Source organism: Salarias fasciatus, chromosome 4, assembly GCF_902148845.1.
Source record: "Salarias fasciatus chromosome 4, fSalaFa1.1, whole genome shotgun sequence".
NCBI classification, from domain to species: domain Eukaryota; kingdom Metazoa; phylum Chordata; class Actinopteri; order Blenniiformes; family Blenniidae; genus Salarias; species Salarias fasciatus.
In genome coordinates this window covers 10,778,907-10,801,772 of record NC_043748.1, presented here as the reverse complement: position 1 = coordinate 10,801,772, position 22,866 = coordinate 10,778,907, and the positions used below count along the sequence as shown (strand labels likewise).

At 43.3% G+C, this 22,866-nt stretch overlaps 1 protein-coding gene across 1 annotated transcript; it reads left to right on the top strand.

Moving 5' to 3' along the window:
- The first annotated feature begins 798 nt into the window (after positions 1-798).
- On the top strand, positions 799-12,967 carry LOC115386482 (sterile alpha motif domain-containing protein 9-like). Its single transcript, XM_030088771.1, is given in 8 exon segments — positions 799-868; positions 5,869-6,212; positions 6,261-9,053; positions 9,056-9,134; positions 9,176-9,218; positions 9,983-10,058; positions 10,061-11,161; positions 12,777-12,967. Coding segments are annotated over 8 exon segments (4,593 nt in total). The 5' UTR covers positions 799-864; the 3' UTR covers positions 12,930-12,967.
- Positions 12,968-22,866: the final 9,899 nt, after the last annotated feature.

Sequence of the window (22,866 nt, the reverse complement as noted above, 5' to 3'; positions counted from 1 at the left end):
AAAGAAAAAACAGCTGCTGTATGCAGTCTGTGTGACCATGAACACATTGCAAATGTTTTGATAACTATTCCTAATATTTATGGGACGTTCTGTGGGAGTTCAGTAACTACAAACACGTATCAGGCCGCACTACACCCTTATTTAAAAAGAAATCTGGGCTTTCTGGTGCTGTACGCAGTCTGTGTGACCATGAACACATTACAAATGTTTTGATGACAACTCCTGTTATTTATGGGACGTTCTTTGGGAGTTCAGTAACTACAAACATATCAGACCACACTACGCCATTATTTAAGACTGCTGCATGCAGTCTGGGTGACCATGAAACTTCGTTGAATTGTGCTAACCACATTACATAAGAACCAATAAACAAATTACAAGCCTGGGGTGATTTTTGATGATGTTCATTGTCACAATGACAGTTCAGACTGGATTAATCATGCCTCTGCACACAATGTCTGCTTGCAGTCAGTGGTTACAGGCCTTATGATGTAGCTGCTGGTCTGGAGAAAGCGTTTTAGTAACCCTTCTGTCTTTATTTGTTTTGTTTTTCTGATTGTTTATCTTTAGCATTCTGAGTGAAATGTGACTAGGAAAAGGTTTTTTTTTTTTTTGGAAGTTTTAGTTCTGGGAACAGAACTAAGTTCAGAAAAAGGAAGAAAAAAATAATGTCAGAAGTAATAATTTTTTTAGAACAAATTAGTATTCTTTCTTTCATCGAAGAGTTGTCTAATTTGTTGCTTTCCTAAATGTACTTTCCTATCTCTCGGTACAGTGACTCAGCAGGGAGGCATTCAGTGAACTGAATTATTTCCTTTACAGATGAAAATTCTCTGGTAGTTTGATACGGAGGGAGAAGAAATCATGGGTGAGTAATCAAGATTTCTGTTATCCCTTTAAAAAAAAAAAAAGCCTATGTTTTTGAGGCAAATGCATTTTATATCTGACCTGCCACCTTAAAGCTTGTGTCCGGAGTTTCCATTCGTTTCCAATGTATGTATCATTTTTCAACAGAGCTTAAAGGAATACTCCGAAGATTTTGGACCCATGCCCTTTCCCTATCATTGACAAAGTTAGACAAGCTCATAAATACCTTTTTTGTGTCTGAGCGTCCAGTGGCTGGATCCCAGCTGTTAGCATCGTAGTTAGCTTAGCTTAATTGCTGGAAGTGAATAGGAGACAGAGCCGGACTGACGAAAGTGGACAAAATACTCCTTCCAGTGGTCCAGGGGATGACGTATTAGCACGTGAAGTAAATCTGAATGGTTATAAAACATTTTAAAAGACGTGTTTTCTTTTCAATCCGTTAAAATAACGTTTTGATACACACAGACCTGCGCATGCGCAGTGCTCCGCGGAAGGATATACCGGAGCACGGCAGTAGAAGCCATAGACTCAGCGCCGGTATATCCAAGCGTGGAGCACTATGCTTATGCAGATCTGTGAGTATCAAAATGTTATTTTAACTGATTGAAAAGAAAACACATCTTTTAAAATGTTTTATAACCGTTCGGATTTACTTCTATTTTGTTCTTCCTGCAGATAGGCCTGGGAAAAAAATGTGTTTAAAAATGTGAGGACCAAGCAACATCCCAAGGTTCTCCCCTGAGAACAAGACAAAAAATATTATATGCACCCCTGACCATAATATAATATTAGCATAAAGAAATATAAAAATGTATTTATGAGCTCCGCCTTCCTCTCATAGACCCCCATGTTATCTGAAAAAGCACTGGTCAGCTTCAGCCAATAGATTTCGAGCTTCTGCTTTGTCATGCTGTCAATCAACGTGTGCACACCAGCCAGAGAGCACTCGCCCAGGCAGAGGTGAGTTAGCTATGCAGCAGCCGCCCCGCTTACCTCGGATATATCCATTGCCTGCTGAACATCCACCGTAAACAGGTAAACATGTAGGATGCTTGCAGACTCGAAGGCACTCATTTTCACCCGACGGATAATGTGCGTTCACAATTAAAGGGCCGTGGCTTGGTTGCTCACCAAAGCAGAGGGAGGGCAGACCCTCGAGATGTTGGATTAAAAAAAAAACTCTCATTCTTTCAAAACTCCAGACACAAGCTTTAAAGTGGTGGGGGAGTTTGAGTGCCCGCATGATCCCAGGAGCTATGTTGTTGGGGGCTTTATGCCCCTGGCAGGGTCTCCCATGGCAATCAGGTCCTGGGTGATGGGCCAGAATAAGGGTAGGTCCACAGCCCCTATGATGAATTTACAATCAAGGTCCGTGATGTCACCCGGTATGGCGCAGCCGGGGCCCCACCCTGGAGCCAGGCCAGGTGTTAGGGCTCGCAAGCAAGCGCCTGGTGGCTGGGCCTTTGGCCACGGGGCCCGGCCGGGCTCAGCCCGAAGGGGCGACGTGGGCCAGCCCTACGGCACACCCACCACCCACTGATGGAACCGTAGGGGCTGGGTGCAATGTGGATTGGGTGGCAGCCGACGGCAGGGTGCCTGGAAACCCTATTCTCAGACACAGAGACTAGCTCTAGGGACATGGAATGTCACCTCGTTGGGGGGGAAGGAGCCTGAGCTTGTGAGGGAGGTCGAGAGGTACCGGCTAGATACAGTCGGGCTCACCTCCACACACAGCTGGGGCTCTGGAACCCAATCTCTTGAGAAGGGCTTGACTCTCCACTTCTCTGGCATTGCCCGCGGTGAGAGGCAGCAGGCTGGTGTGGGTTTGCGTAAAGCCCCACAGTTCAGCCGCCATGTGTTGGAGTTCATCCCAGTGAACAAGAGGGTCGCATCTCTGCGCCTTCGGGTCGGGGATAGGTGCCTCACTGTTGTCTCGGCTTACGGGCCGAACAGCAGTGCAGAGTACCCGGCCTTCTGGGAGTCCCTGGGAGGGGTGCTGGACAGTGCTCCACCTGGGGACTCTATTGTTCTACTGGTGGACTTCAACGCCCATGTGGGCAGTGACAGTGAGAACTGGAAGGGGGTGACTGGGACGCACAGCCTCTCTGATCCAAACCCTAGTGGTGTTCTGTTATTGGACTTCTGTGCTAGACACAGTTTGTCCATAATGAACACCATGTGTTATGGACACAGGGGTGTCCATAAGTGCACTTGGCACCAGAACACCCTAGGTTGGAGGTCGACGATCGACTTTTTTGTTGTGTCATCTGACCTCCAGCCGTGTGTTTTGACAACTGGGTGAAGAGAGGAGCAGAGCTGTCGACCAATTATCACCTGGTGGTGAGTTGGATTTGCTGGCAGAGGAGGAAACCGGACAGACATGGCAGACCCAAACGTATTGTGAGGGTCTGCTGGGAATGTCTAGTGGAACCCTCTGTCAGCATGGTTTTCAACTCCCACCTCCGGGAGAGCTTCTCTCATGTCCCGAGGGAGGCTGGAGACATTGAGTCCGAGTGGACCATGTTCTCCACCTCCGTGTCAAAGCAGCTGCTCGGAGCTGTGGTCGTAAGGTCTCCGGTGCCTGTCGTGGCGGCAACCCCCGAACCCGGTGGTGGACCCCGGAAGTACGGGATGCCGTCAAGCTGCTTCTGGAGTCCTATCGAGCCTTGTTGGCTCATGGGACTCCAGAAGCAGCTGACGGGTACCGGCAGGCCAAGCGAAGTGCAGCCCGAGCGGTTGCGGAGGCAAAAACTCAGGTCTGGGAGGAGTTCGGGGAGGCCATGGAGGAGGACTATCGGTCGGCCTCGAAGAAATTCTGGCAAACCGTCCGGCGCCTCAGGAGGGGAAAGCAGGTCTCTACTAACACTGTTTATAGTGGAGGTGGGGAGCTGTTGACCTCAACTGGGGATATCATAGGATGGTGGATGTAATACTTTGAGGACCTCCTCAAATCCCATCGCCACGTCTTCCTTTGAGGAAGCAGAGGCTGAGGTCTCAGAGGTGGACTCGTCCATCACCCAAGCCTAAGTCACCGAGGTCGTTGGTAAGCTCTTCGGTGGCAAGGCACCGGGGGTGGATGAGATTCGCCCCAAGTACCTTAAGTCTCTGGATGCACAGGGACTGTCTTGGTTGACACGTCTCTGCAACATCGCGTGACGGTTGAGGACGGTGCCTCTGGATTGGCAGACCGGGTGGTGGTTCCTCTTTTAAAAAGGGGGATTGGAGGATGTGCTCCAACTATAGGGGTATCACACTCCTCAGCCATCCTGGGAAAGTCTATTCCAGGGTACTGGAGAGGAGGATTCAACCGATAGTCGAACCTCAGATTCAGGAGGAACAATGCGGTCTTCATCCTGGTCATGGAAAACTGGACCAGCTCTATACCCTCCATAGGGTGCTCTAGGGTTCGTGGGAGTTCGCCCGACCAGTTCACATGTGTTTTGTGGACTTGGAGAAGGCGTTCGACCGCGTCCCTTGTGGTGCCTTGTGGGGGGTGCTTCGGGAATACGGAGTCCGGGGCCCCTTGTTAAGGGCCGTCCGGTCTCTGTATGACCAGAGTAGGAGTCTGGTCCACATTGCCGGCAGTAAGTCAGACCTGTTCCCGTTGCATGTTGAACTCTGGCAGGGCTGCCCTTTGTCACCGGTTCTGTTCATAATCTTTATGGACAGAATTTCAAGGTGCAGCCAGGGGCCGGAGGGGGTCTGGTTTGGGGATCGCAGGATTTCATCTCTGCCTTTTGCAAACGATGTTGTCCTGTTGACTTCATCGAACCCGGACCTACAGCATACACTGGGGTGGTTCGCAGCCGAGTGTGAAGCGACAGGGAGGAGGTTCAGCACCTCCAAATCCAAGGCCATTGTCCTCGACTGGAAGAGGGTGGCCTGCCCTCTCCAGGTTGGTGGAGAGACTCTGGCCCAAGTGGAGGAGTTTAAGTATCTTGGGGTCTTGTTCGCGAGTGAGGGATGGATGGAGCGTGAGATTGACAGGCAGATCAGTGTAGCATCTGCAGTGATGCGGTCGTTGTATCAGTCCATTGTGGTGAAGAATGAGCTGAGCCAAAAGGCGAAGCTCTCGCTTTACCAGTCAATCTACGTCCCTACCCTCACCGATGGTCATGACCTTTGGGTCTTGACCGAAAGGACAAGATCCCGGATACAAGTGGCTGAAATGAGCTTCCTCCGTAGGGTGGCTGGGCACTCCCTGAGAGATAGGGTGAGGAGCTCAGTCACCAGGGAGGAGCTCGGAGTAGAGACGCTACTCCTCTGCATCGAGCGGAGCCAGCTGAGGTGGTTCGGGCATTGGGTTAGGATGCCTCCTGGATGCCTCCCTGGGAAAGGTTTTCCAGGCATGTTCCACCTAGAAGAGACCCCGGGGAAGACCCAGGACACGCTGGAGAGACTATGTCTCTTGGCTGGCCTGGGAACGCCTTGGGATGCTCCCGGAAGAGCTAGAGGAAGTGTCTGGGGACAGGGAAGTCAGGGCATCTCTGCTTAAACTGCTGCCCCTGCGACCCAGTCGATGATAAGCAGTGGAAAATGGATGGATGGATATCTATGTTTGTCATCTTTGTTATATATTTGTCTGTACTTTATTGATGTTTGGTTTTATTCTGAAATCTGAATGGTCATTCTTAGTAGCATTAGTATGTAGCTACTGATGTAATGCAATAATTATGTAAAAAAGCTCAAACATGATAAACTTGTTTACCAAGAGTGTAGGGTTAGTCAAAGCATGTCTCAAAATGAATGGATACTGCATTCAGTGTGTAAATAAACAATATTTGATGTGTAAAACTAAGTATTTCAGAAACAATAACTTCACAGTCTTGACCAGTAAAATATTGTTTTGCAATCTTTTGAATGGAATTGTATTACTAAAGAAAGATGCAGATAGCGGTTGATCCAGTGAGTTTTTGCCAATACTTAGCAACTCATCTGCATTGGTATCACTCTGTATTATATATAAAACCCAGTCAATTGAATCTGTTTTCACTGTTTTAGCTGACACACTTGAGGAATCACCCACGGACTGGACTGAATCCCAAGTAAGCTCCTGGCTAAGATCAATCAAAGTGAAAGACCACTACATCGACAAGATCTATAAGGAAGAAGTTGATGGAAAAATTCTTCTCACACTTGATGAAGACTTTCTGAAATCAAAGATTGACATGAAATCAGGGCCTGCTCATTTCATTCTTCTAAAAAGAGATGAGCTTCTCAGGTCCCTGCAAAAATGTGAGGAGAAAAAAAAGATGCCTGGTGGCAAAAAAGCTGTGGTGGAGCAAAAGAACAGTCACAAATCTGTTCAGAATCTTTCCAGAACCAGTGAAAATCCTTCAGAACAGGTTCATGTGAGTCATCAAGGCTTATTGGAGGAAAGACAAGTTGCTCAGCCAAAAAGCTTGCAAACTTCAAAAGAGGACTGCAAGCCAAGGCCATTTGATCAAGATGACACTGATTTCATATATGTGAAGCACAGAGTCCTGCAACCCGAATCAGGTGCTTTTAATCTGATATCTCCATGCCATGAGTTCAAATCTTTTGCTGTGGCTGCAGGACTGGACCGCACAAGACTGCAAGCTAAGTTTGCCAAAGAGGTTTTGAAATTTGCAACTGGCTGCATGAACATCAGAACAAATGGCACAATACACTTTGGTGTGATGGACAGCAAGGCAGATGCAGGATATGTTCACGGTGAGATCATTGGTATCCCTGTACAAGAGAAGGACATTTATGTTGATGCCTTGGATTACATTGAAAGGTGTTTCTCCTCTGACAAGGAGCATCTACGTCAGTGTGTGCGACCGCCAAGGTTCATTGAAGTAATGGATTTGGTCAACACAGAAAAGAGTTACGTAGTGGAGGTTGACATAGTGCCCTCACTGAAGATTGTCAAGAACAAAGTTTACGCAGTACGCCTGCCAAACTTCAAAGAGTCAACTAACAAAATAGAATATGAGAAAGAAACCATTTTGCGAAGGGTAGGCTCAAAAACCGAGCCAGTGAGTGATGTAGGTGACTTTTACCAGAGAATCAGAGATCGAGATGCACAAAGAGATGAGGCCGAGAAAAATCAGTTCCTTCGTGCTCCTGGGACATGCCAAGACCTCGGAAGGAAACTCACAATGCTGATGACAAGTGGAAAGAAGTTCATTGAAAAGGAAAAATGGTTCATACTTGTCACAAACAAATTCTCACCTGAGGATCTCTGCCACATTGAGTGGCTACTTAACATGAAGATTTTCTGCGTGTTTGACTTTGACCCAGACTCAAAGAAATCAGGACTTTGTAGTAAATACCTTCAGCATCACACTGCAAACATGCATTTTCTGCAGAGCTACAGGATGCCCAGTGGCATGGACATCAAAGAATTCTCAGACTTCTTGCATCTCTTTGAGCAAACAAGTTGGATCTTCTGCAATGGTTGCACTGACTTCAAAGGAAATGAAACTCCATGTGATGAGATGACTTGGATCAAGACAAAAATTACTCTGCTGCGGGAATCTGTGTCTTTGATCTGTAAACAAATCCTACCAAAAGGGGCATTTCAAGTCATCTTTCTTCTCACCTCTCCAGTGGACAAGCCGCTCTTGCACACTTTTTATGAGTTCTTCACAGACATGGAAGGTCATGAGGACATCATCTGCATCAGTGAGTCTGAGACCAACTTCCAGAAATGGCAAAGCTTTGCAGAGGGTTCATGTGGAACAGCAGTGGTGAACAATTCAAGTGTTGTTGGGATGAAAATGTGCCATGTCAACGCAACGCTGCAACATGTACAGCCTGTCAAAGCATGTGTCAGCAAATCCTTGCCAGTCTTGGTGAAAGGAACCTGTCTACTTGAAACACAAGTAGAGGAACAGATGTACTGTTTGGAAATTCTCACAGTTGATCATTGCAATGAAACAAGCAAAGACTTCATTGATGAAGAAAAAGCCAACATAGAAAGTCAGTTCTACCGTGGGGGCAGAGTGACTTGGTTGAACTTTTGGCTTGCCGATCACAAGTATGTTGGGGAGGTGATTGAAAGAGATGCATATGAAGAAACATCAAAACTCCTAAAAGATGCTTTGAAATACAATGCAGATCAAACTCCAGTGATCGTTATTAACATCTATCACCATCCAGGCAGTGGTGGAAGCACTGTGGCCAGACAGGTACTGTGGAAGTACAGGAAAGAGCTGAGGTGTGCCGTTGTGAAGCCTTCATACTCAGCAGGTGTTGTTGCTCAGCATGCTGTTCAGTTGAGAGAACATACAGAAAAAGATCCACAGTCATGTCTCCCTGTGCTGCTTCTGATTGAAGACTCAAACAAAGAGTATCTTGATGATCTCAGGAATGAACTGGAGGTTGCCGTTAACACCAAAAAAATCCAGTATGAAACTCTGTGTTTCATTTTACTGAGCTGCAGACGTTCAAATGATCCGGAAAAGAGATGCAAGGAGTCTCCCTTACAGAATGTGTCTGTCACTCACAAACTGTCAGCTGAAGAGAAGAGAAAGTTTGCTGGAAAGCGACAGGTGCTTGAGGACAAGTATGAGCCAGACTTCATCTTGACATTTGTTTTAATGAACAATGAATTCAATGTTGATTATGTTCAACAGTTTGTGAAACATTTGCTCCAAGACATTGACCGAAGCTCTGTTGTCACACGCCTCATTCACTATGTGGCATTGCTCAACACATATGTTCAGAATTCTTTCATCTCTCAGTCCCATTGTGAAGCATTCCTTGCTTTACACATTCACCTGGAAAGGTTTCGCCAGCATCTCTTTGAGAAATCCCTCAGTGAACAGGCTAAATTAGTGTTTTTGCATCTCAGAGATGACAAGACACACATTGAATCAATCAAAATCATTCATCCCCTTGTTGCGAAAGAAATCCTCCAGCAGCTTCTGGGACCCCAACAGACCCATAACAGTTTGGCGTTTGATTTGCTCCATGAAAATGTGCTTTTTGAGCACAGGTTTGGAAGGGATGACTATCTGTCTTTCTTGAGACAACTTTTCTTGAGAAGATTTAAAATAAGCAAAGGAGATAAATATAGTTTTTTCTCTCCTTTCATGATCCATGTGCTTGAAAATGAAAACAGGAAGCCAGACGAAGCAATCGAGTTCCTCAGGAAAGCATTCCAGAAGGTCCACGATGATCCATTCCTTTTGCAAGAGCTTCTTCTTTGCTGTCATGTGCTTTTATGCCTCATATGTATAATAAGTTTGATGAAGCTGAATGTTCATCACAAACTGCAGCGAAACACTGCCCAATAAATGTGTGGCTCACAGAACACTTCAATCACCCACTCGGTTACACTTGTACATTCTTGACATTAAAGTGCAATTGTTCAGAAAATGCTTCCAAATAGTGATGCAATGGATCACTGAACTCACGGATATCGGATCGTTCAGCGGATCAACAGTCACGGATCGGATCTTTTTTCGGATCGACATAGAGCAAAAAATCAAAACAAAAAACAAAACAAAAAAAAAACTGTTTCGTCTGTTTATTAGAAACTTAAATTATTAAATTTAAATATATTAAAGTAATGCACAAGGTATAATAGCTTCTTTTTAACAATTATTATTGAAAAACAACTTAAAGTGCAATTTAAACGAATATCTCCTTCATTTAAAATATAATAATGAACCAAAAGTTCAAAAGTCCATTCGTAAAATAAAACTCAAAGGTAAACATAAGAACACATCTTCCTTGAAACAAGGAGAATAAAAGAACCTGACCGGTCGGACTGACAGGTAGAGGCTGCTTAAATGTTGCGGTGTTGCTTCAAATGTGCGGACATGCTTGATGTGTTTCCACTTTCATATGGCTTTTTTATGCCACAGTGCTTACACATGCTGTCGCGGTTTTGCCCACTGACCTCTTTCCTACAAGGAAACCAAAATGCAGGGGATTTAAGTGTTGCAGGGCGTCCAAGCTCCTCCTATCCTCTGCTCGCCATGTCTGCTCTCCTCATTTCTCCGCTCGCCACAAGCTGTGTGCGGAACGAGCACAAATTTTTTTTTTTTTGTCAGAAATCGATCCGCGGATCACATATGTGCTGAACCGATGTCGTTGATCCGAACGGGTCACGGATCAATGATGATCCATTGCACCACTAGTTCCAAGCAGAGTGCAAAGCCATTGAGAGTAAACCAAAAACCGCGGAAAACACAGCGAACGCTGTGGAGAGAGCACACTGAAAGCCCTAAAGTGTTTTCAAGAATGTGAAACAGCAGCAAACAAAGAAATGGATAACTTGAACAGTTATGGATTTTTTGCTGAAGTTGAAGTTGGCTACAGCCTCCTGAAGCTCATCTCTTCTTTGCAAGTGTTTGCCAACAAAGGTAATGGCCATTCAGAGTGCATGAAGTACCTGGTAACGGATTACATTCCCGAGGAAGTAAAAGATGCTTGGGAACCATTTCATGATCAATTGAAAAACCTCAAGAAGTTAGTGCAAGATGTTTTGGAATGGATTTCCGAGGATCTGAGTTACTTTCAGACAGATGTGTCTTCAGACGAAGTTGAGATTCCAGAAAGTCCTGAAGAGAAGATAAGTTTGACTTGGTTGGGAAAAAAGTCTTCAGAGTATGGGAAGTATTTCAGTGAAGCATATTCTTTTGCATTCCTGCAACATGGACAGCCTAGCCATCAAGCTAATCTAACTCCTTTCCAAAAACGTATGCTCATCTATTATCTTGGAGGGGGTAATATCACATCTATCCTCTCCAAAGTAATTGACCAAAGCAATTTGGTGTCCCTACTTGAGGATATTCTTTCTCCATACCCAAGCAATGCTTTGAAGGCCAAATTTGGTCAAAGGGATATTGTCCATTACATAATGACCCAGATCTTCCTGAACTGCCTGTCACCTCAGAATAAAAAGATAGCACCTCTGAAGGATTTACAGGCACTCTGTCGTCAGTTTCCAACTGACAAGAGAAAATGTTTGCCAGGAGCGCTGTTCTTACTGACCTTGCTCTTCTGGCCTGACGACAGTGATACCAATCATGAGAAAGAAAAGTATGAAATTGTCCAGTCAGCTGTTGAACACTTGGAAAAAGGCTACAAGACCAAGATGAAAGACATCCCTCAGAGGCAAAGAAGGCTTTACATCCACTTTTTCCTTGGAAATGGGAATGGGCTGGATAAATTTGTCCACAAGAGAAAGTTTGAAAGAGTGACCAAGGTGTTTCCAGTCTCAGAGAAGTGCAAGAAGTGGTTTAGTGGTGCAGCATGGAAAATGCCGCCTGAGATTATAAACATGATGAAACAAGTTTCTGGACGGACTGAAGATGGAACCCACTGAGCAAAAAGACGTTGAATCAACGTCTTTTTAAGGTCATTGTTGGACGTCCCAGCAACGTCCCCACAAGGTGCAGAATGTAACGCCAGATGACGTCTTTTTTTTTACGTAATTTCGACGTCGGGTATCGACGTCACCAGGACCTTCAGACAAGGGCCAAAAAAAGAGGGGAAAATATAATTTAAGTTGACCAAATCCTAATCTCCGGGTTTGCGGCCCGAATTCGCGGCATATTCTTTCAGTTATTTCAGCATTTATCACACACGGGAGACACTCGAGATTCGAACTCACGACTTACTGTTCAGCGTTCCTTAGCGTTACCTGTTGAGCTGTTAGTTTATTGTGTAAAACTTCTGTAAACGGGAGGGTGACCACTATTTTGCGGAATACTACTTATCCTAAAATAAAGTGGTGATTTTAAAAATGTTTGTGTTTCTCCAAAGTTCACAATTTGATGGGCCGCTCTTTTGTTAGACATAATTCTATCTTTACGAGACAATGAAAACAAACAGACTCAAAGAAAAATAAATACAAGGCGGGGTTAACATTCACACAAACACTTTTCCAATGGTAAATTATCAACGCTGTCTGGATGTTGAAATAACGTTTTTCAACTGACATATTTCAGGAAAATTTTTATAAGTCATGATTTTAAAAATACTGACGAGTGTATACATCTGAAGAATGTTGATATTTCAATGTTGAATCCACAGTGAGTTTACGACACAACTTCAACCATTTACTATCAACGTTGTTTTGAGTCCAAGGTTATTTTCCTATTGCTTCATTTGAATCAATCACCAGCAGATGCTAACTCGAAATGCGTAAAGACTGCACCAACCTCCTGACAAGCCAAGATACAGCAAAATTCACAGGTACAGGAAACTACGATCACAATCCAATTCTTTTTAAACATATTTTATTGCAAAAACTTCACAGTACTCAAAATACCGGACCAGTGACGAATCTGCAGCTAACTCTTCCTCCCATCCGCTGTGCCAGCATGCTGTGGTGCTGACTGCCCTCAAACGGGACTGTGACCGGCCAGTCCAAGGTGGCTCCAGACTACCGTCGGTCCACAAAACAGGAATCAGGGTTCCCCGACAACCGCAGGACCAGCGATTAAGGGAAAAACACTTAATTAGCCCGACAGCAGCGTCTCCAGCTCCGTGGTTTTCGCGGTAAAGTGTATGCATCTGACACACCTCCACTTCCGGGTTCACTCAGTCAAGCTAATATACATTATGGCAGCCAATAAGTGAACACAGACACAGAACTTCCTGTCTGTCGCCCTTCAAAATAAAACAAAAATAAAATACATCAAAACCCGTTTCATACATAATACGTCATCTCATCTCTTTCAGATGGTAAACACTTTTAATCAAGGAACACCTTCGAATGTTCAATCGCATGTAGATGTCGATATTGGGTCCTAATTTCGACGTCCAGATCTTCAACGTCATCTAGACGTCGAAATTGGGTAATAATAAGACGTCCAAATACCGCACCTATTTTGGACGTCCAAAATAGGTCGATAATTGGTCTTGGACGGACCGACGCAATATGGACATGATCTGGACGTCCATACGACGTCCAATGTTTAAGGGGAAAGTTGTATCTTGAAGGTCCTCAGAAAAAGAAGTTCAGCATCCTGCCTCTTTACATCCCTTCAGTGCCTCAAAGCAATGAAAATATTACCTTCTATTTGGGGTTCACCCTCAGAGGTCCCGTTGCATGCAACATCAGTGTGAAAAAGTAGTGCTGATGCCTGACGGTGAAAGACTTTCTCATGCCAATTTGTGGTCTCCACTTCTGGACCAGAAGTAGGGTTGGGTGGTATGAACAAAATCTTATCAGAAATTTCATATCACAGTAACGGTATATGTCAAGGTATGTATTTTACCACTGTAAATTCAATGAATTGCTTAAAAATAACCAAACTGTCACATTTGCTCATTTTCCTCTTTTATTTTTTAAACTCCGGTTTATATACTTCAATTATTTAAAAAAAAAAATCACAACAAGAAAGAAAAAAAGACCTGAGTTTTTAGCGTCACTCCCGGAGCCGCTTGTCTCTGCGTCTGCCATTATGGCTCCCACCTCTCCTGGATACGCTGGTGTTGTTCGCGAGCGCACCCTGTGCTTAACTGACCAATGAAATGCAGCGACCAAACCCCGCACGATGTCGGGACATGCTGTGAAAATGCACAAACGCACCCAAACAATTGCGCTCCAGCTGTCCTGTTAGGGAGTGCAGGCAACTGTACACTGACTCAGAGAGCTGCAGCAGACATTTGCTCTCTCTCCGGTATAAACAGTATGGCAAAATTTCAACCGGTATACACTTTTACACCGTCACATGGTATTATACCGTCATACCACTCAGCCTTAACCAGAAGCATGAAGGGATTAATGAAAGGTCACATAAGCTTTTATGCTACTATGAAACAAAATGCAAGTCATGTGAATATTAGCTTTGCAAGCTGTAAGATATAGTTTAAATTCTGAATCTACTGGTGTTTTTTATGTGGATGCAAGTGCCGTTAATGGAAGCAGTGTCATGGAAAAACTGTAAATATAATCATTGTGGCCTTATGGTTTGTATGGGTTTTCAATCACACCTTGTATGAAAATGCTGATGCACTGAAAGGGATTGTTAATCAAATTATCAACAAATGATTGTATGCCATTCTTCATTCAGCAGCTTCATTCAATTTTAACACAGGTGTATTAATGGAAGACCGACTGAGTTTATCACATCAGTGTATTACATTAACGTGTGTTTGCATTTTTAAGGACTCATATAAAGTATAAAATATAATTGTCACTGTATCAACAGTAATTTATTATGTGCAATCAGTCACTGTCACAAAAAGTATGTATTTTGTGCAAAAGGGAATGTAACCATGTTGAGGTTTAAAACTCCAGATGAAACTGCAAATACATATATATATTTTTTTTAATGGATTCAATTTTTTTTTTTTTTTTTTTAACAATACTTGGATGTTATGTCATTGAAAATAAATGAAGCATGTTGATAAACACAATGGATCCTTTTTTTATTTTGTTGACTGTAAGTAAGTGAAGTAAAGTTTATTTACAAAGAGCTTTTCACAAAAGTGCTGTAGTGTAGAGTACAAGTTAAAGACATACATGTCATTTACAAAACAAGGATTTCTGTGGTGAAGTATTCAGCTAAACTCTTCTCTATATGAAAATCTTTAAGTTCTTTTTGAACAAGTCCACAGACTTGGACATATGGCGCGACAGGGGTAAGTGGTTCCAGAGTCTGGGGGCAACAGTCTGAAAAGATTCGTACCCTCCGGTTTTAAGCCGTGTCTTTTGGGACCTTCAGGAGTTTCTGACCTGAAGACCAAAGGATTTGCTGTGATGAGTGGATGCATAACACATTTGTAATATACTGGGTGGATCTAACCATGCAATGCTTGGAAAGTGAGAACTAAAATTTTAAGATCAATCCGAGACTTGACAGGAAGCCGCTCAAGGTTGAGCAGGATCTTCCAGAAAGTAAGAAAAGACTGGCTTCTAGCACTGCCATAACTCCAGCACAGACTCCACCAGGTAAAAGAAAACTTAAATGTTACTCGAGCGCTAGTAAAAGAGCGAGGAAGGAGTTCCTCTCTTCCGTGCACACGAGCCACAGGTACGAGTTTTTCACTAAGCTGCATTACGCCCAAGGCCTGCAGGGGGCGCTGTTTCACATAAAACGTGCAAACTCCTTAATGCACCTTTAAGGATCTGAGTGTCTTCCCTGATGGCAGCAGCAGGCTCAACAGTTTCTGAACAGGGTGGGGTGCAGTCTGCTCAGAACATTTTTGCTCTACTGATGCAGCGGGAGGTCACAATGTTGTCCAGGGGCGGCCGAGGGCAGTCACTGATTCTCTCTACAGTCCCAGTGAGCTTCTGCAGAGCTTTGCTGTCTGTGTTGGAGCACGCTGCAGACCAGATATTCAGTCAGTACATCAGCTCAGCCTCAGACTCTGTTGGCCCTTTAAAAGGACACCTGCAGTCCTTCCTCCAGGTGTTTCCTCCACAACACCTGAAGAGAGTGGAGCATCGACTGTGCTTTTTCAACTGGGGCTGTTGTGTTGGCTGTGAAGGTGAGATCCTCAGGTAAGTGACTCCCCAGGAACTTAAAGGAAAACTCAGACGATTTTGGACCCACGCCCTATCACTTTGTCAATGATAGGGAAAGGGCGTGGGTCCAAAATCGTCGGAGTATTCCTTAAAGGAGGCCACTCCAACGCACAGCTGAAACTTACTAATGCTGTGAAGCACAACTATGCAACTTAGCGATGGTGTCATCTAAAACAGTGCATAGTGCATTAGTGGACAAATGTTTCATGAGATTATTTGTGGACATCATAAAATAGTATAGAGCTCATGGATTACAGTGGACCTGCTAGTAGTTGCCTGCATGCCATCGATTATCTTGAGAACTGTCCTTTACAATTTGACCAATTTGTAAATTATGTGATTAAATGAATGCAGCAGGTTTGTAACTGTTCTGTTAACCATCATAAAAACCACATTCATGTAGTTACAAATAATTTTTGGCTCTGTAACAAAGGCATCTGAAGCTTGGTTGTTCTGTATAAATTACTTATGCAATTTGTAGTATGACACTGCCACACCCGGTATTTTTGTTGAAGCAGCCAATCATATATTCAAGATATTTTTTCCTGTTTTTCACAACACAGGCTCACAAAGTTAACATGTTTTCAGTCTCGAAAAACATGTTTTGATTACTCATTAAAAGCATATTACATTGGGAGACAGAGTGAAACAACCATGGTGCATACACAGCCACCATCTTAAGACTACAATCAAATGTAGGCTGAGGCTACAGAAAATAAATGTTATTCACAATATTTTAATCTGTATTGATAAGGAAGAAATGCATCAATAAACAATATGAAGCTCTGCTTTCAATAACTCCTTTAAAACATATTTTACCAACATGAATTATAGAAAAAAGGCAGAAAGCCAAAAAAAGAAACAAAACAAACAAAAAACCTGTACCACACATGAGACATTCATATTAATTTTTTTTTTTTTTTTTTTAAGAATTGTCAGTACTCTGTGGAACAGTGGTTAATGCGTCCTCCTCACAGTGAGAAGGTCTGGGTTTATATAACAGCTGGGCCGTTCTGTGGGGAGTTTGCATTTTCTCCCTGTGTGTGGGTTTCCTTCAGCTATTCTAATTTCTTCTCACAGTTCAAAAATATACATTTAAGGTTGACTGATGATCATGAATTGCGTTGCGCCCAGGTGTGAGTGTGGTTGCCTCCTCTGTATTTACCCAGTGATGGACTTCGAGACCTGTCCAGGAGGATGTATCCTGCCTTAGCTGGGATTGGCTCCAGCACCCTGTGACCCTGCAGAGGATATAAGTGATATAGAAAATAGTTGATGGATTTAAAGATATGCAACACAATCAGACTACAGCCAAATGTAGACTGAGGCAAGAACATATGTTTCTATCATTCACAATGAGGCATATTTGAGAAATTAGTTTTCACCTTTGAGATTTTTACTTTAAAACTGACTAAAATCACATGCTATTCACATTTTCTACCTTAGGAATTATCTCTTGATTATGATGGATCACTGGATTTCTGTAAAAGATTGCCCAGGAACCATTCTCAGTCTTCTATAATATATTACACTTATTGCCATGCTTCATGATGATAGTACATGGCACTTCACAAGAATAATTGTAAAACTTACAATGCAGACTTTATTGTGAAGATAAAGTCAGGATACTTTTTGAGTGATGAAAAGATGCATTCATTCTGTTCAATAAACTTTATGTGGCAAAGCGGGGGATCTAAATATTATATAGGTGTTGCAGACAACGCCACCTGGGGAATTTCACCCCAGGAAATAAACTAAACTGTTAAAAAGGCTACACAGGTTCGCCGGATGACAAAAAGGAGTTCAGAGGTTCCAGGTGAAAATAATTTATTCCATTCCTCGTTAAGTTCAGCTACATTCTTTCAAGTGATTGTTTCAAACAAAAACACTTAATGGACAGGAGCGCGCGCATAATTTCGGTCCAAAGTCCCGTGCGTGCTTGGGCTGGCCCACACCAACACGCCACCGTGCGGAGGACACGACGCAGAATAACATTTAATATGGCAGCAGCTCCAGGACGGACAAACACAAGAACAAAGGAAACAAGGACAAAGACAGCCGTGGTGTGTCTGCGCTGGAAACGGGGCTCGAACAGGGCAGAACCGCTTCCGACTTCCGTTAGCGGGACAAATGCTCAGACCAGCACCGGACCATCGGGACCCAAGCGCACGATCTACAACTGCTGCGGTATGCGCTTGGCGCGCTCCCCCCGGAGCCATCGCGACACTGCAAGGCGTAACTTCCATCAAAACCAATACGATACATTTCATGTGGGATGTTAGCCTTTACCTGCTCTCACGAACCACCGCTACCAGCCAGCACCAACCCGGAAGTGCAAGAACCAGAGGGCGGCACAGACGTGGGAGGGGTTTTTATAGTGCCCCCAGCCAATGGGTCTTTTGCAGTCACGTGACCATGTCACGCCCAGGCGCCATGTTGGGAAGTTCGCGGAAGAGCCTGTCAATCAAAACAGTAAGACGTCAGTTGATGAGTGCAGCAAATTGATCATTTCTTTCAAAAAATGGATATTGAAAATAAGACAGAGAAGAAACCCTACAGAGAGAAGCTCAACAAGGACGCTAGAGACCGATATTTGGTAAAGCTGACCTCTATTAGTAATGTAGATCCATATGAGCTAGCAGCTAACGCATGGACAAGCGATCCCGCCCTGTTTCCTCCAACAACAAATATGGACATCATTTGCTATCTTGTTCATGGTGTCAGTGCTTATACATTTGAAGAATTCCGAAACTATAAATCCCTCGAGGCTCATGGACTTTTTACCAACGGCTGGGTACAAGATTTATATTCATTTCAACCTGATGGATGCACTAACACTGTCATCACAGCAAAGGTAAGGCACCAGTAGCAAAAGCTAATCTAATGTGTACAACATGTGTATTTAATTGTACATCACTGTACTGTAATTTTGTCAGTCAGTTCAAACCTTCATAATTTATACATTTAAAATGGAAAACAGAATATAAAACAACACACCAACAATCATATCTGTCCACACTTCATCACCTACACCTAACACTCTTACTGAACCATTCTAAGTACTTTGTTCAGATCTTTTTTTCCTGTCTTTTTGATTGTAGGTTTTGCACTCCCAACGCCTGCGAGAAGCACCTCTCAAACCCTGGGCTATCCTAGAATCATCAGGGGCCATATCCTCCGCTCACTGTACCTGTATGGCGGGAATAGGAGAATCCTGTACACATGTTGCAGCAATGCTGTTCAAGTTGGAGGCGGTTGTGAGATGCAGAGAGACAGTGACAGTGACCGGCAAACCTGCATACTGGATGATACCAGGAAATCTTTCAAAAGTAGAACCACAACCAGGATACAGAATCGATTTCACAAGTTCAAAAGCAAAGAGAAAGGCTCTGAACAGACTCTTGGAAGGAAAAACTGTAGATCCATCTTCTATCAGGACAACACGAACAAAGGCAACAGGTTCTGTGTCAAAGGAGCAGTTGGACTCATTTTTTAGAGCAATTAACAAGGCATCACCTCAAGCTGCTGTGCTATCCTGTTTGCCTGAATATTGTGACGCATTTATTGATCCAGTTCAATCACTCACTGTACCACGTTCCCTTCAGTCTCTTCGTGATGTGACAATGGAGGGCAAGGAGATATCCGTTTTGCGTGAACACTGTAAATCACTTGCTGGCAGAATCTCACTTACAAACGAGCAAGCTGACTACATAGAAAGTACAACAAGAAAGCAAAACAAATCTTCAACGTGGCATCAGTACCGTGCAGGGAGGGTCACAGCATCAAATATGCATTCTGTTTATGTCTCAAGTTTAGACAAACCTTCACAGTCTGTTGTTAATTCAGTATGCTATCCTAAAAACACAACAAACAGCTCCAGCGCCATTGAGTGGGGTAGACAAAATGAAAACCATGCCAGGGAAATGTATAGACTGCAGTCTAACAGACATCACTCTGGCTCAGAGGTGACACAGTGTGGTTTTTTTATTAATCCAAAGTTTCCAGAGGTTGGGGCCTCACCTGACGGACTTGTGCAGTGCAACTGTTGTGGCAGAGGCTGTATTGAGATTAAATGCTCATACAAATACCGTGATCTTACAGTGAGTGAGGCATGCAGTAGATCTGACAGGGACTTCTGTTTGGAATTACATGAAGGAGAGATTCGTCTCAAGCCAGAACACCCCTACTACAAACAAGTTCAAACTCAGATTTTTGTTACCGAGACTGAGTACTGTGACTTCATTGTATGGACAAAGAAAGACTTTGCTGTGGTGCGTGTTGCTCCGGATGCTGAACTTTGGGCAGCTCTTCTTGAAAAAGCAAAACAATTTTTTGTGTGTGTGAGTCTCCCAGAACTTGTAAGCTGCCATTTCACAAAGTTAGACAACAGGCCTGCACCGAGAGAGATTCCCCTTTCCTCCTGCAAAAAACAGAAGAAACAAGACACAGCATCCCAGAATAAACATAAGCAAAAATCTGTTGAAAAGTTATGGTGCACTTGTCGTTGTCCTGAGAGCAAAGATGACATGGTTGCTTGTGATAATGAGAACTGCAAAACTGTTTGGTTCCATTTAAGTTGTGTGGGTCTGCAACTTGTACCTGCACAAGAAGAGACATGGTTTTGTTCGGCATGCACTAATAAAATGTAAGTCAGTGTTGCTGTAATAAAGATGGCTTTACCTGACACATTACTTTGTATTGTCTAATATGTTTGAATACAGAACCCACTGTTGAGATTTTTTTATAGTGAAAGAAGACAAAAACACCTGAACACTTGACAAGGAAAAATTTAATAACTTAACACTATCATTTATAGCCTAGACCAATTTCTGTTTGTTCAATGATCAGTGACATACTACTTACAAACAGTTGGGCAAAGATTTGTTAAAGCACAACACACTGTAACCACCTTATCCAAAAGTGTGACATCTTCGCCCTCACATGGCAGTATGAGCGAAATTGGGATTGTTCCCGCCAACAGCTTATACTTCTGGTTCACATTTCCAATCACTCGTTCAACATGGATTCGAAGGTGCGCTATTTTCCTGGTTTCCTCCACGTCTTTAGCATCCAACTGAGACATGCCTTTTGTGAAAGCTGGGACTTTAACCTCTGCACACAACATTCCAACATTTTCCTGAATGTCAAACCCTCTGTCAGCCAAAACAATGTCCCCTGGCATCAGTTTGTTTAGAAATCCACTATTCAGGGTAATATGCTTGTCACTTGTACGGCCCCCCCATCCTTTGGACAAAAAACATATGGCTCCTTTAGGTGTAATTCCTATAAGATACTTCATGGTGTGGTTGTGTTTGTAACTTGAAAACATCTGGGCACATGCTTTTACATTGGAAGGTCTCTCAGTGAAAATTTCAAAGCAATCAATAATAACAGCAACTCTGTTGCCAAACGATTGAACAAACTGATGTGGCATAACTTTCCGCAAAGTGTCTCTGTCTGGCCATATAATAGAATGTCGTAAGAATGAATATAAATGTGATACAGTATCACTGAAAACTCTATACACAGTACTTGTTGAAACAAGGAACAGGTCAGAAAGAACATAAACAGATACATCTAGTCGCAGCCGCATGAGTGTTAGAAGAAGCATTTGGAACGGTGTAAGCAGAGTCTTTTTGTAGGAGGTGACAGACATAAAAAAGGACAGCACTTCCATATATGTTTGATAATTAGGCAGTCCTGTGTAGTGCCTTACTTTATCAGTGTCATTTTCAGAAAAAAATCCATCGCTGAACTTGACCCTATTAAGTTGCTGCCTCAGTTTTTGATTTTCTTCTCGAAGTCTATTAATTTCACCACTCTTCGTGATGCAGCCACTGCATTGCGATGTATCACTCTCCTGTTCAGGATGCGATTGTGCTTCACCAGTCTGATCTGTATTGGATTCTTCAGTCCCATCAGCATGCACCTCAGCATTGTCCAGGACATGATGGTCACAAAGTTCATCCTGCTGAGGCATGGTCTCCTGCTGCATGTTGTTTCTTAGCTGCTCACGGTTGCATCGTCTTTCACAGCGTGCACAGTCAGTTGGTTTGATGTCAGTGTGTCCCAGACGCAGCGATGGAGCCCAATCAGCATCACTCTCCATCATCTCATACGCTGGTTGTCCTGAAATCACATGATCAGATGAGAAATAAAAATGTTCTGTGAAGAATACGATGCAATACAGAATAATATTCATGTACATTTATTAATTAAATTGCTGATTCCTCCATGTTTTTGTCACTTTTCCTAAACCACGCTATTATGTGGCCAGACAGACACACTTGGTGTTAAGTTATGTCAAATCTGTGAGTGCAATTATCTGATAATAGGGTTGCTGTTGGTATTTATTGGTTTTAAATTTTCTTCAATCTAAAGTAATACAAATGCATTTGTAACTGATGGTATGAGTGCATGAAATTTAATTTAAAATCCAATAGGTGGCGGTGTTGCACTGTATGTAATTTTATACTGCGTTCATAAGAATTAAATTTCTACTTGAATTTATTTACTTAAATGAAAGGGGAAAATTGTATTTAACCATACGAGTTCCACTTCCGGGTGATGTCATGTCAGCATCTGAACAGCTGATGGCGGAAGATCGCCTCACTGAGAAAAGTTTATCTTGTAAAGCCAAGATGTGAACGAAAAGAAGACGCCTTAGCCATACGCAGGCCAAAGCGATATGCTCGTTTTTCCTTTGTAAATATGTGCATATACTGGTATTTGGATTAATCACTTTGTTATGTTTTGTGATTAGTTCTACAGTGTTTGGTGTGGTGTTGATAAAGCCAATGAACGTCTGTGAAGGAACATCACGTCTTCACTTTGTGAGTGAGACTGGAAAAGCATTTGTCTGCATAAAATACTATGCTAACATTAGCATCACAGACCAGGAATACAAGCACAAAAAGATGTAAACAGTTAATATACACTTACCTTTATGGAAATGAAGGGAACATACTCGCATCCCCTCTGATATGTGATTGAAGGTAATATTCTTTCGCCTGACAGCGGCAACCCATGCTAACCTGCGCCTTCTGGTTATACTCTCCATTTGCTGTCCTCGATCTTTCCTATGGACAGGAAACCGGAAAAACTTTATACCCAAGTGTCTTGTGTTACTGGAACAGCCTTTCACGCAACAGTAACGCGGCATTTTAATTAATTAAGGACTAGCGGAGACAGGAAAAAAAACACGGGAGGTATGCAGCCAGACTCTCTTGGGGGCTAGGCAGCTAAAGGCTAGCTCCCCAACATGGCGCCCGCTGTAACCGTGACGTCATGTGCAAGAGACCCATAAGCTGAGACCAACCACAAACACCCATTCTGCCACATTTAGATGTATTTGACGACAGGCGTGAGTCGTGCTTTACCTGTCATAAGACTAGTGCAACATTTAAGCTTGTTTTTAGAGAAAATTCCAGACAAAATATTCCCAGACATCATCAAAGAAAATCTTTTCAACTGCTTTGTCCATCATTTCTAAGTGCACTAAACTGGGTCAGACTAATCCTTTTTGATTCCCTCAGCCC